This window comes from Manis pentadactyla, chromosome 14 (genome assembly GCF_030020395.1).
Source record: "Manis pentadactyla isolate mManPen7 chromosome 14, mManPen7.hap1, whole genome shotgun sequence".
Classification (NCBI taxonomy): Eukaryota; Metazoa; Chordata; class Mammalia; order Pholidota; family Manidae; genus Manis; species Manis pentadactyla.
Genome location: NC_080032.1, coordinates 8,303,405 through 8,316,338, shown reverse-complemented (window position 1 = coordinate 8,316,338; position 12,934 = coordinate 8,303,405). Strand labels below are relative to the sequence as shown.

The window sequence follows — 12,934 nt, the reverse complement described above, 5'->3', positions numbered from 1 at the left end:
TGCTACTTCAAGGGTGACCCTCTACAGTCCTGCAAAAATGTGGGGAAATGGAAAAGAGTTCACCAGTAGTCTTGGTGATAAGACGGTGACAATAACAGTGACTGGAGGAAAGGAGGGCAGTGGTCTTGGCTGCACGCCCACTGTGTGCCAGGCCACACCAGGCACATTACCTTCACAGCTTAAGCCTCACAGCACTCCTGCCAGCCATGCAGAATCAGACCCCTCTCAGTGATAAAGAAAAGAGGGCTCTGGAATATTAGACAGCTTGCCCAAGGTTGCACAGCTCATTAGAGAGGGCACAGAGAGGGGAATGCAGACCCAGCTCACTCCACAGATGGTGTCAGAACCACTGCAGGCACGAGAACAATTAGTTCTCCCAGCAAGGTTCAGACTTCCAGGAACTGGGGACTGCCTGGTGGTGGGCCAGGCTAAGGTCTTCCCAAGCAACTCAAGAGGTTGTGAGGTGGCACCATGGGTGGCAGCAACTTACCATGGGGTTAGAGTCAGAGATGAGGTCTTTAAGGGTGTCCAGGAAGCCCTGGTCCTCTACCAGCTGGGCATTGATGTCGTGGAGCTTGGCCACACACACAGCCGCTGTTTTACGTACATATGGGTCCTCATCCTTTAGGCACTTCCGGAGCGGCTCGCACAGGTACTCTGTGATCTTGTCAACGCGGATGCAACCCATGGTCCGTACAGCCAGAGCCCGGATCAGGGGGTTGGGGTCCTCACAGTCCTGAGGGGAAGCAGCCATTGGCCAGGAACAGGGGCAGGCTGAGTGACATCAGACAGCTGCTGTGGATTTCCCACAAACTGGCTAATAGCGACAAAAGTAAGTGCCACATATGGGCACCTGGCATTTGCCAGATTCTGTGCAGGGGCTTTAGGCAATGTTGACTCTGATTCTCACAGCAGACATACAATGCTGTTCCCACTCTACAGGTGTGGGAGCTGAAGCTCTCAGGAAGGTTGGGAGCTCACTGAATCATGGAGTAGAACTGTGATTCAAGCCCACATCCAGCTATACAACCCTCAATTTTTCCACTGGGCCACAGAACCCCTCCTTTGCCCATATCTGAGCATCAACAGGACTAGGGGAGCTAAGGTTCTAAAGGTGCATAGAGCTGACAATTGAAGTTCCTGCTTTTTTCTCAATTTGGAGGACAGAAAATATAGAAATGAGCAAAGTCTAGAAGGGGAACATAGAAGCTCTCAGACACTTGCTGAATCCTGCTGGGCAAAGGATACCAGGCAATGGCTCATCCCAGGGGCACATGGGGATCAACAGGCCTTAGGAAACCTCTAAAAGACTGAGTTAGCAGGGCCTGTAGAGCTGATTTTCTGAGAGAATGGGAGCCCTCTGCTGGAAGACCAGGCCCTCAGGCTGGGTGTCAGCGGGCCTGAAAAGCAGCCTGAATGTTTCTACCCAGGGCCATAGTGCCCCACCCCAGGGATCCAGGGGTGCTGGAGCAGAGAGCACCTCTATCCCTCCTCCCCAGAGCTCCTAGTCACCTTCACAAAGGTGTTGACAGCCATGATGGCCATGTCAGGCTGACTCTTGGCATAGTTCATCAAGTACAGGTACACCAGCTTCTTCAGCTCCAGGTTGTCTGTCTGCATACAGTTCACCACATCGGGGAAAAGGGCACTGGAAGGTTTAAATGGTGTCAGTGTGGGGAAGGCTGCAGAAAGGAAGAGGAAGATTTTTCAGGCAGCTAAGAGGACAGAAGACAGTGGGTAGGAGGGAAGGGGAAGAACAGGACTTCCTAGGGAGGGCATCAGTGGTGCTCTGGCATCCTGAACACCTACGGGAAGAAATGGAATTCCAAAGGGTGATTTAAAAACAAAGAGTCTTCTGTTCTTTTCACAGGGTTCATAAATAAGCTCTGGCTCTGCCTCTTGGCCAGCAGTAAGAAACTAGGGATTCCTTTATCCCCTCAGTCTCACTTTCCTCATTTTCAGGAAAGGTACCACAAACCGCCCCCTTTGTCAGGCCCTTGTGATAATTAAAGAAGATAATATACTTAAGGTATCTGGTCCTTGACATCTGGCAGGTGCTAAGTAAATGAAAGCAGTTGTTTTCCTTCCCTGATACTTAGCGTGGCCCCTTACATTGGGCTGCTGGTTGCAGAGGGCTGTAGGGAACCAGGGATGGGCCGTGCTGCTTTCACCACAGGGCCAGCTCAGGCGCCCACTAAAACCCAGCCCAGCATTTACGGCTCACACACTATACACGAGGCTTGGCACTGAAGCCTTTACATACTTGAACTCATTTAACAGCCCTGCGAAGCCAGAGAATTATTCCATTTTACAGAAGATAATACTGAGGCTCACCAAATAACCTGCCTGAGGAGCCGGGTCTGACTCCAAGCCTGTGCTCATAAGTGCTGTTATTCTGGGTGGAACCCTTTCCTAGACAGTACCTACCGTCCAAGTCACGGGCGTGAAATATGATATTCACAGATGTGAAATATGATTAGAGATCAATTTTTGTTTCTGGAATCATTACTTCCCCTCTGGCATCTTGTGATTTTATGGGCAAGGTCATGGTAACATAGAGACTTAAGAGGTCAAAGTGAGTTTCCTGAGCCTGAATAGGCAGGAGTCTAGTCCGTGCTGAAATTGATCCATCACCTTGGAAGATGAGGAACCAGGCAGGACGTGGAGGTAGGGGAGGAACAGCTGACTTGATCTTCCCCAGCAGATGCCCTGATCCCTTTGCCACGGTGTCTTCCGCAGGTCTCTCTGCAGGACGGTTTCCCCTGGGGCACTGTTAGGAGGTTCCCTGCTGAGGGCAGCAACGAGACAGGGCAATCCATGGGGAAGTCTGGAGCAGGGTGACCCTGCCGTGGACTTAGATGAGGAGCTACTGCATGTCAGCACTGAGGCCTATGAGGCACGGGGCTGGGCACAAAGGAGAGGCTAGGGACAAGAGTGCCCTGGATTAGGATTTTGGAAGGGCTGGGCCTGAGTCCTAGTTCTGCCATTAACCACGTGACTCTTGGGCAGTCACTGTACTCCTCTTTTACTGTTTATTTGGCAGTAAAAGCATCATTACCTACAATACAGGAACTGTAAGGAATTCCTAGGAAAACACAGCTGAAAGCATTCTGCAGACTCGCCAACACTGCACGAGTGTTAAGTTGTGAAATCCAGTCCCTGCCCTCAGGGACTTTACCATGCGGTGGGCGGGGAAACACAAGCACACATAGGAAGAGGACAGTCTAGAATGGGGGCTGTGATGGGAACACAGAGCACATGCTGCACACTGGGCAGGGGGCTGGGGTGTGGAGGGAAAGCAACAGCCTTGCATGGGTTTTGGAAGATGGAAAAATGTGCTGGGAAAATGGAAAGGGGAACGGGGCATTCCAGGCAGGGGCAGAGCATGAGCCAAGGTGCAGCAACGTTTTTATACGTGATCTGCTCCAGCAACCAGACGCAAGCAGAGGCTGCAAACTGGTGAAAACTCCAATGTGTAGGTGCGCTTTACTTGGACAGGCTCATTTGCTGTGCTTGTTTATTAAGTATCATCTGGCAATCTAAACCAGGGAGATTTACAATGAAAAATCCAGATTTCCTGTTCTTCTAAAGAATTAGAAGACCAGGCCACCTTCCCCAGTCGGCAGCAGTCTTCTGAAGTCTGATGGGGTTCAGCCACATTCACTTCACTGCCTGTGGCCATTTCGCCTAGTCTATTTCTCTCACTCCATTCCTACCTGACCCCAGCAGCATCTGAGCAGGTGACCTCCCCTTGACAAAACTTTCTGTTTGGAAAGGGGGTTCATGAAGGGAGCTGTATGAGGGGAGAAACGGATTTCTGGAGATACTGAGAGATGTGGACTGGACCCAAGCTATAAAGCCTCCGGCTGCCACCCAGCCTACTCCTGCACACCTGACATCTTTGCCCACAGTCATCGATGCAATCACTTTCTTCACTGCCTCCTTCTTCTTCTCCTTCTTGTCACTGTTGAGCTCTGCCTTCAGCTCGAAGATCTCCCCTAAAAAAGGAGGCAGGTATGAGCAATCTATCCCCACCCTGCCAGGAGGCAGTTCCTAGCCCCTGACTTCCAAAAGAATGGGAGGAAGGCAGGCATGTATGACGCTGTGCTGCCAGCCGAGGGCAGCTTTAGGTCCCTGGCCTGGGGTGGGACAGGCAGCAGAGAAGGACAACTGCAAGGAGAGGCATTATCAGGACGGGGGCTCAGCGGTCACGCTGGGCTGAGGAGGGAGGAACTGTACAAGTTGCGGAGGTTCTGAGGGAGACAAAGGTGGGAAGGCAGGTCCTGCTCAGCCGGACGGTCAGCAGCATTCTGAGGAGAGCCCAGTCCCCCTCAGCCACCCACACTTAAAGCCCCCACAGCAGCACGGGATGGAGTCTGGGACGCAAGGTTTGAAGGGAGGGCGTGGAAGTTGCTTGATTCCCATACTTGGCCTTTCCTCTGTTCTAGAACCTCCAGTTAAAACAGCTCACTCAGGGTTTCACTTCCTGAGCCACAAGTGGTTGCTCAGCTCTGAAAATGGGAATTGAGCTGCCCCACAAGGGTTTAAACACATAATAAGCTGTTCTTAAGAACTTGATGATCTGGAAAAGAAAATGAGGAAACAGGGTTGCCATGGAGAGGTGCTTAGGGCCCAGAGAGACCCAGTGACAGATTGAGAGACAGCATCCCCTGAACTTTTCTTTAAGCAGATGCCACACTAACTGCTTCCCGTGCTTCTCATTTCATCCTCACAGCTCTGCATTTCCCCCATTTTATAGATGGGCAAAGGGAGGCCGTAAGAGGCTTGGTAACTTGCCCAAGGACACATGGCTGGTGGGAGACAGGGCCGAGAATCAAAACCAGGTCTGCCAGTTCCAAAGCCCATATGCTCAGGCTGACTGAGGCCACCATTTTGCTTCTCAGAACCCGCTTCCTTGTCTGTATTCTCTACCTTGACAGGACTGTTGAGTTCTCTCATTTAATACTCAGATGTAAAATACTCATCTCAGTGCCTGGTACTCAGTGGCCTGCATTAAAACTGGCTGCTATTATCATTAACTCACCACGTGACCCTTATCTTGGACCCCTCTTTTGTAGGAGAGTCCTGAGATTCCCTCTCAAGTTATTGGGGTGGGACGAAGCAGGGACTGTCATGTGAGGGGAAGCGCTGAGGAAGCTCTAGACGGATTTACAGTGAGCAAAAGAAAACTAGCACGTTTTTATCATGACTGAACAATGTGGAGCTCAGCAAAGAACTTGAGATGAAAGTCAGCAAACAAGGTTAATGAAGAACAATCACACAGCACAGCCCGGGTTAAGGCCACACTGAGGATATTGCTCAACAAGATCCGCAGACCTTGCAGTTCAAACTCATGCCTCTGTAGGGCTGAAAGCACACAGCCCTTCCTCCCAAGAGACTAAGGGGGCCATGTCTCTGCTGTGGGATCTGCCACACCACAATGACTTTGACCCTGGGCCTTGCTGCAAGGCTGCCTGCTTTGCTTACTGTTTGGTCAGAATCAGTATAACCCGGCCATCAACTGATGGATCTGGGCCTGAGTCACCTCAGCCCCAAGAAGTGTGACGAACTTGGGATCTGCCTACTTCTGAAATGTCTCCTTCCTCTAATGGGCCTCAAACCCAATGAGTCACCGAGCCTACCCCCTCAACAAATGCAAGGCATCTGATCTGTCTGGCCCCAGTGCCACCCCTGCTCCTTGTTTGGGTACCACCATTTCTCACTGTAGCTGTGGTACTGGTGGTTTCCCTGCCTCTCCTTAGCTTTACCTCCTTCAATCCTTTATTAGAATCTGTTTCTGGGCTTCCTTTGCTTAAAACCATCACTGATATGAGATATGGACCCTCTACAGACATTCTCTTCAAAAGAAAACCCATAAAAACCTCACACTGACACCCTAATATACTCAGCATTGAGTTCACTCGCTCCAGGCCCTGCACACGGAACCCTGCACACCTCTCCAATCTTCCTTCCATCACACTCTTCAGTAACTTGTGCCCAACTGCTCTCCTTTCGCTGAATGTACCATGGGCATAGCACCTGCTCCCCACCCTCCCCCACACCACCTTATCTAGCTAGCTTCACCAGGGACCTCCCACAGCCCCCTGCCCTCCTCTTATCAGAGCACCCACTGCCTTTGAGTGTAACTACTATTTAAGACTCTTCTCTGCTCAACCGCAAGCAGAGCCAGTCCAGGACCTCTGTTTGTCTCCTCCACTGCACTTGCAAGGTGCTCAATAAAAATGGGCTGCGCTAATAAATGAAGTGCCTGATGGAGGGTTCAGCTGAGCCAGCAACAGACTCTTCATCTGGTCGGCAGGCGTGTGTCAATCTCACTTGGAAGTAAGGAGGGAGGAAGGAAGGGCAGGTCAGAAAGATGCTTACAGGGTTAAAGCACATTTGTCAGCCACTACGACAACCTCCACTTCCCAAAAAGCAGAAATAACCACAATATCCAAAAACATAAGGCTAGCTTAGCAAATTTCAGCACAGCAACTCAGTAGACTGATGCTGAGTTGTTAGAACCATGGGGAAATGTTTATGATAATATCAAATGAAAAACAGGATATAAACTCTGACTTTAACCACATTAAACATGTGCCCATGGATAGGGACCACGCACACACATTCCACTGTGGAGCTGTGGAGTTGCTGATAGGATTGTATGCTTTCTTTCCTCCAGGAAAAAACATCACATTTAACAATTTTAAGCCAAGGGGAACCAAAGAGGGCTTTTTTCTATACTTGGAGCTAATGCTCTTCCTTTCTTGAGTTCCAAAGGAAGTGGTCAATTCCTTATACCATCAACATTTCTACTTTCTGGATCCACAAGGTTAAAGATGCTCTGGATAACACCCCCACTCACTTCCAGGCCTCCACCCCCACCACACTCCCCACCCCCTGCAGGGAGCAAGCAGAGGGCTGAGCAGGGAAAGAGCAGGACAAGACCCCATAAGAAAACAAATAGTACCTTTCTTGGTCGTGGTGAAATATTTTGAGTCAGTCATTTTGGTCCTTTATCTGGGGCCAGCGTCTGCAAGACAGAAGAGAGGTGGCTTTCTATTACATTCCATTTCAGTTTCAGTTATGGAGCGTAGGAGGAGAAGAGAGAAGGATCTAGCACACCTGTGGTATGGAAAGATAAGAAGCTAACTCTTTACCGGTTATGAATGAAATGTTAGATCACAGCTGATCCGATTTTGGAACGTAATTCAGAGGGATCCAATTTTTCAATGTGCATATCCTTTGACCCAGCAATTCTAGGAATCTCCCCTGTGGAAATACCTACGCAAGGATATAAGGGTTTTGCTGCAGTGTGCCACTGGAAATAACTTAAGTGCCCATCCATAAGGAAATGGCTAAATACTCCAGAAATCCACACATGCAAAGGCACTTAACAATCATAGTTCCAGCCACCCTCTGTGGAGCTCACTCTGCCCAGCACTGTTCTAAGTGCTGCACACATGTTAACTCAGTGAAGCCTCATCACAGCTTCAAGGAGGTACTATCATTACCCCACCCAGTCAAATGAGCTTGGAAAATGCCAAGTTCGAAAAGTTAGGGAGATTTCTTCTCCCCCAACTTTTCTGAGCTTCTCTAACAGTGATATGCACTATTCATCTCTACAGAGGGCTAGAATCTACACACTGAAGACTCTATAGCATTCCCCAAATCTATCTGGCCAGTTTTCTCAAAGCATCTCTCAGGACAGACATCTCCCAGTGCAGAACTCACAATGTGAAGTGCTGTTCTAGGCCAACAGGACAAAAAGAGCTCCCATGTCCCCTCGTTCATTCAACAAACATTTACTGAGCACATACTCTAATAACCCCAACAGATCCTCTTGGCCAGCAGATGAGAGATAAAAGGAGCCACACAGGAACCAAATACCCTGGATATATGACAGAGGCTCCTGGGGTGGTTCTAACATTTACTAAAGAGTTATCACTTACTGAGCTCTCCTATTCCACCCAGGGGCTTTACATACATTATCTTATTTAATCTTACAAATAAGGTAACTATTTTTAAACTCACTTTTACTGATGAGAAAACTGAGGCTCAGGGATATTAAGTCTTACCCAAGGCCACATGGCTCTTAAGTGGCTGGATTTGGAGACCATGTCAGGGCAATCTGTCCTCAGCACCTATGCTTTATCAATGAGGAAATTCTGCTTCTCCCATCTGAGAGGGAGGATGGAGCCCTGAAAATGACTAAGGACTCAGTCCAAAATCTGAGACTTTCAAGTGCAACCTTCCAGTTCTACCTGTAGTTTCACATGGTACAGAAATCACACAACCACAAAAACAGACATATGAATGTTCAAAACTCACTCACTTTGTCCCTTCTATTGACTCTATGGAAAAGGCTCCAACACATAAGCCATTACTATCTTGCCAGTTCATCACTGTGGGTGCAAGGTAAGGGTTACTGGTGGGTCGGATGTAGGGGGGCAAGGATCATCACCAGTCTCTGGACACAGAGCCAGCAGAGCTTCTCTCCAGCCCAGCAGTGTTTTCCAGGCTAAGCTTGTATTTACAGCAGGATGGTAGTGGGGCTGTCCCCAACTGAGACACCCACAGATTTTGCTTTAGTAATCAGTGGGAAACAAATATGTACTGTCCTGGGGCTGCCTTAAATCCTTTGTGGATCCCCATTAGAATAAAGGCTTTGCTGACAAAACAGTATAAAGAGAAAGGCACAATTCTACTTTCCTTTTGCTTTGCAAGATTGGAAAGGGGTGATGGCACTTTTCTGAAGGAGCTGCAGGAAAAGCAGAAGAGGCCACTGCATCTGATGACGCTGGTCCCACGGGGGGACTCTAACTTGCAGGTCCTGGCAGCAGGAGTCAGGGCTGTAGACAGATCTACAAAGGAGGACCCACGCGCTGGCCTGAGTTCCATACATCCTCCGCCTTCACGCCAGGCCCAGGGCTCCATGTGGGGCCAGTGTTCAGTTAATGGTTGTTGAAGGAGCTGAAAAGCAGATGCCGAAAACCCAGGAAGCCTCAGTCTGCTCTGTGATGTGACTATTTAGCATTTGTTTCTACAGTTTACTTACTTAAAAAATAATTTTCTTTTGAGTACTCATAAAGCCACTTTCTCAGAGAAATCTCCCCAACCTAGAGGTTCTTTTTGGAGTGCTAAAGGTAAACAAGATAATGGGATCTCTGTCACAGCAAAGTACTGCATGGCTTTGGAAGTCACAGACATAATCAAATTAGGAGAGCACCCCGTTTCTCAAGGTTAAGTTTAGGCTAAGAATGAAGGCAAAAGGGACTAAAAACCACAGGCCAACAGAATCCCAGAAAGTAACACATAAACCCCTCCAGTGTTAAATCTAGAAGGAAATCAAAGTGAACAAAGCAAAAACTACCTTAGATGTCTAACTTCAGTGCTGCCCAGAAATTCTCCCTTCTCCAGAAGATGAGGCTGAGAGGGACTTTCCCCTTTATCTGTGGGCACAACACAACATCTGGGGCTCTATATTCCCAGAACACAACCTGCTGGTGACAGATCTGTGTTGTATGCAACTGCCCAGGCAGAGGTAAGGGTGGTAAAGCTGCTCTTCTGGGGGGATTAAAAAAAGCCACAGAGCAGCAGTTAGTCAAACCACAATTGCTGACACTTGTATAGCACTGAGTTTTTGAAGACACTCACCGTTTTACAGGTCCTAAGCAACTACTCACAAACTTAAACTGCCACCCAGTGTTTGGCACTGGCTGCTGCTTTCTCTGCAGTATCTGTTTCACATATCCCTCTGCAGAGGGCCCGATGGGGCCGATGATGCAGAAATCGTATCCCTCTAAAGTTGTTTATACAGGAAATTAAAGTCAAGGAGGAAGGGGAGGTGGGACAAGTGAGAACACTTTTGCAAAGACCCCCCAGAGCACAGATTTAAAAAACCTCACTTCACTGTGAAAGATCAACTGCATCAGTTTTTTTAAAAATTTAGAATAACATTTATATACAATATTACATTGGTTTCAGATGTACAAAATAGTGACTTGATAATTATACACATTACTAGATGCCTGCCATGATAAGCGTAGTTACCCCATTACCATACCAGGATATTACAATATTACTGGTTACATCCTCTATGTTCAACTGCACCTTGTTGATCCACTAAAGGTGGCTATTTCCTTGTGTCGTTTCTCTGCAGTTACCTCTTAGTTTTCAGTGCAAGAGATGTTTTTCATTCTCTCTACAGGGATGGAAACAGTCCTAAAGGAGCTCAGACTTGCAGCTGCCACAGGAAAGATGTGTGCTTTTCTTGGCACTACTCAGCTGTTGCCATACATTGTATCCCTACTAATAGAGGCCAAAAGAGTTAAAACTTTGTTTGATGAATCTGATCAGGTACATGAGTCACAATGCAAAGCTGGCAGCCAATTTAGGCAAGAAAAAGAAGCTTAGGGTTTGAATTCCATCTTTGGAAGTGGCAGAGCACATTTTGAAAAAGCAATAATTGGAGGTAATTTTTGGTTCAGAACTGCTCTGGCCAATATAATGAGTCACTTTTGCTATGAAGGCAGCATTCTGGGCTGGAATACCCCTCAATTTCACCATTTACAGACCAAGGAATTACCTCAAGGGGATGGCAAAGCCAACGAGAGTGGCGCACCTGGACAGACCGGTTTTGTCTCTGAGGAGCCACGCCTACAGTCCTGGCCTTAAATCTACCTTCCCACACACGACTCTGAGGCACATCTCCAGGACCAGTCCCTGTTCATCCTTTTTTTAAAATCCTACTGACATGCCTGCTTTCTCCTGCCTCTAGGCTTAAAGAAAAAGAACTGAGTACTAAAGCCGGAAATAAAGAGTAGTTTTCTCTTGTTTTCTAGAATTATAAAGAAGTTCTTGGTGAGACTCACTGACACACTGACCAGGGACAAAGATGTAATGTAATAATTTAAGAGTGGAAAAATGAGCTCTTAGGAAGAAAAGGGAAGGGAGAAAACCTCACTTAAAAATTTCCAGCTAAAGACTTGGGATTTTAGCCACTGGAGTTAGAGTTAGATCTAAGGGGGAAAAAATCCTAAATATTTTTCAAAAGTTTGAGTCTTCACATATCTAAATGTAATTTTATGAACAAGAGATAAAGAATATCCTTCTGTGCTTTAAGCCAATAAAATGAATTTAACTATATAAAAAAATACTTAAGAAAATGAGCAATGACTATATTTCAACTTTTCTCCAAAGTCTCCAAATTGTAATTTTTAAAGTAAAGAGCATTGAACTGAAGCTACAGTTTACTTCCTCTTTACAATTCCCCTCTTGAAAATGGGGACATCACCACCTGATGCTCTACTTATTTCACATATTCCTTCTGACAGGGTTAATGTGAGAATGAAACCACACCGACAAGTATAAACAAATATCGTAAATATCATGGGCTTCCATTTATATGAGATTCTGGAAGAAGCAGAAGAAGCAAAACTAACCTACGGGGATAGGAGTCAGATCAGTGGATGCTTCTCGGTTGGGGCACAAAATAACTCAAGGGGTGATGGAAATGATCTACCTGTGTCCTGATGCAGATACTGGCCAAACTGTACTCTTAAATGCTGAGCATTTCACTTGTTGTAAATGCTACAAACATTAAACTTTTCAAAGAACAAGAAAAAATCTAATTCTGGAGAGGAAAAACAGAACACTGTATAAGCTAGAGGAAGTAAAGCCTTTCTGAGCATGACATAAAATCAAGAAGTCTTAAAAGATCTATGGGTTCCATTACATAAAAATCAAGTTTTCCTGCATGTCCAAAAGCATAATAATAATAAAAAGACATATGATAAACACACACACATAAAACTGTGTATCACATTGTAGACAAAAACCTATTTTCCTTAATACAAAAAAAATGACTAGAAATAGGATAATGACAAAAGATGTGGCCTGTTTACAGACAATGAAGAACAATGGTTTGGGCTCACTTTCAGAAAGAGAAATAGACATTGAAACTATAGTGAAATACCACCCATCAGCCACTGGACTGGTAAAGACCCCAGTGTGTAACTCTCCCTGTTCACGCTGACGTGGGGGAATGCTCACCTCATCTGATGCTGCTGAGCCTCAACTGCTCCGCAGCGATCACATAGCTATCACCTGCACAAATACTTACCCCTTGACTCAGCAAGTCTGCTTCTAGGAATTTATTCATTTTGTACAAAACTATGTAGATACAGTTATTCATGGTGCATCCTTTGTAATAGCAAAACATTGTAAGCACCTTAAATATCCTTCCATAGAGGACTGGTTTAACAAATTACATGGAGCACACGGACATATGGAACACCACGCAAGCATGAAAAGAATGAGGGGGTTCTACATGTGCTTGTATGCAACACTCTCCAAGATATTAAGTGAAAAAAGCAAGACACAAAACTATACTGCCATTTCTATTAAAAAAGAAAAATACAAAAATTAATAAAACATAAATACCTGTGTTTGCAAATGCATCAGCTTTTCTTGAAAGGGTCAACAAGAAATGTTAACAGTGGTTTCTTCTGGAAAGGAAGCTGGTTTACCAAGAAATGGGGTGAAAGACTGACCTTTCATCATTTACCTCTTTATATCTCAGGAATTTTATATTCTGTGAATGTATCACCTCTCTTAAATATAATGTAATTTAGGAAACAATGGTACATCTATCTGAAACACTGTTCCCACCCTGTGCTCATCCTTCAGTCTCGGCTCAAACACCACTGCCCCTTCTCCGACCCAGAAGGCAGAGGCTCCCCAACATCTCACTCAATCATACTGTGGACTTCTCCATAGTCATCCTCACTGTCTAATTTGGGATCTGTCCTATTTAATGCTGTCAGCTCAGTGACTGGCACTATGCTTGGCACATTCCAGGAGCTCACCAAATGTATGCTGACAAAATGAATGAAAAGACAGATTCCCAGAGAAGCTACAAAATTAAGGGCCC

The 12,934-nt window shown here is 46.4% G+C and overlaps 1 protein-coding gene across 3 annotated transcripts in view; it reads right to left on the bottom strand.

The window, feature by feature from the left end:
- AP1B1 (adaptor related protein complex 1 subunit beta 1) overlaps positions 1 to 12,934 on the bottom strand; it is a 55,566-nt gene that overhangs the window by 32,814 nt on the left and 9,818 nt on the right. For all 3 annotated transcript variants that reach the window (XM_057492277.1, XM_057492279.1, XM_057492278.1), the window contains exons 2-5: positions 6,971 to 7,033; positions 3,893 to 3,998; positions 1,513 to 1,648; positions 491 to 736 (exon numbers count right to left, since the gene is read on the bottom strand). In XM_057492277.1, the coding sequence (XP_057348260.1) occupies positions 491 to 736; positions 1,513 to 1,648; positions 3,893 to 3,998; positions 6,971 to 7,007 (525 nt within the window). In that variant the 5' untranslated portion in view covers positions 7,008 to 7,033. The remainder of the gene's footprint in view (positions 1 to 490; positions 737 to 1,512; positions 1,649 to 3,892; positions 3,999 to 6,970; positions 7,034 to 12,934) is intronic.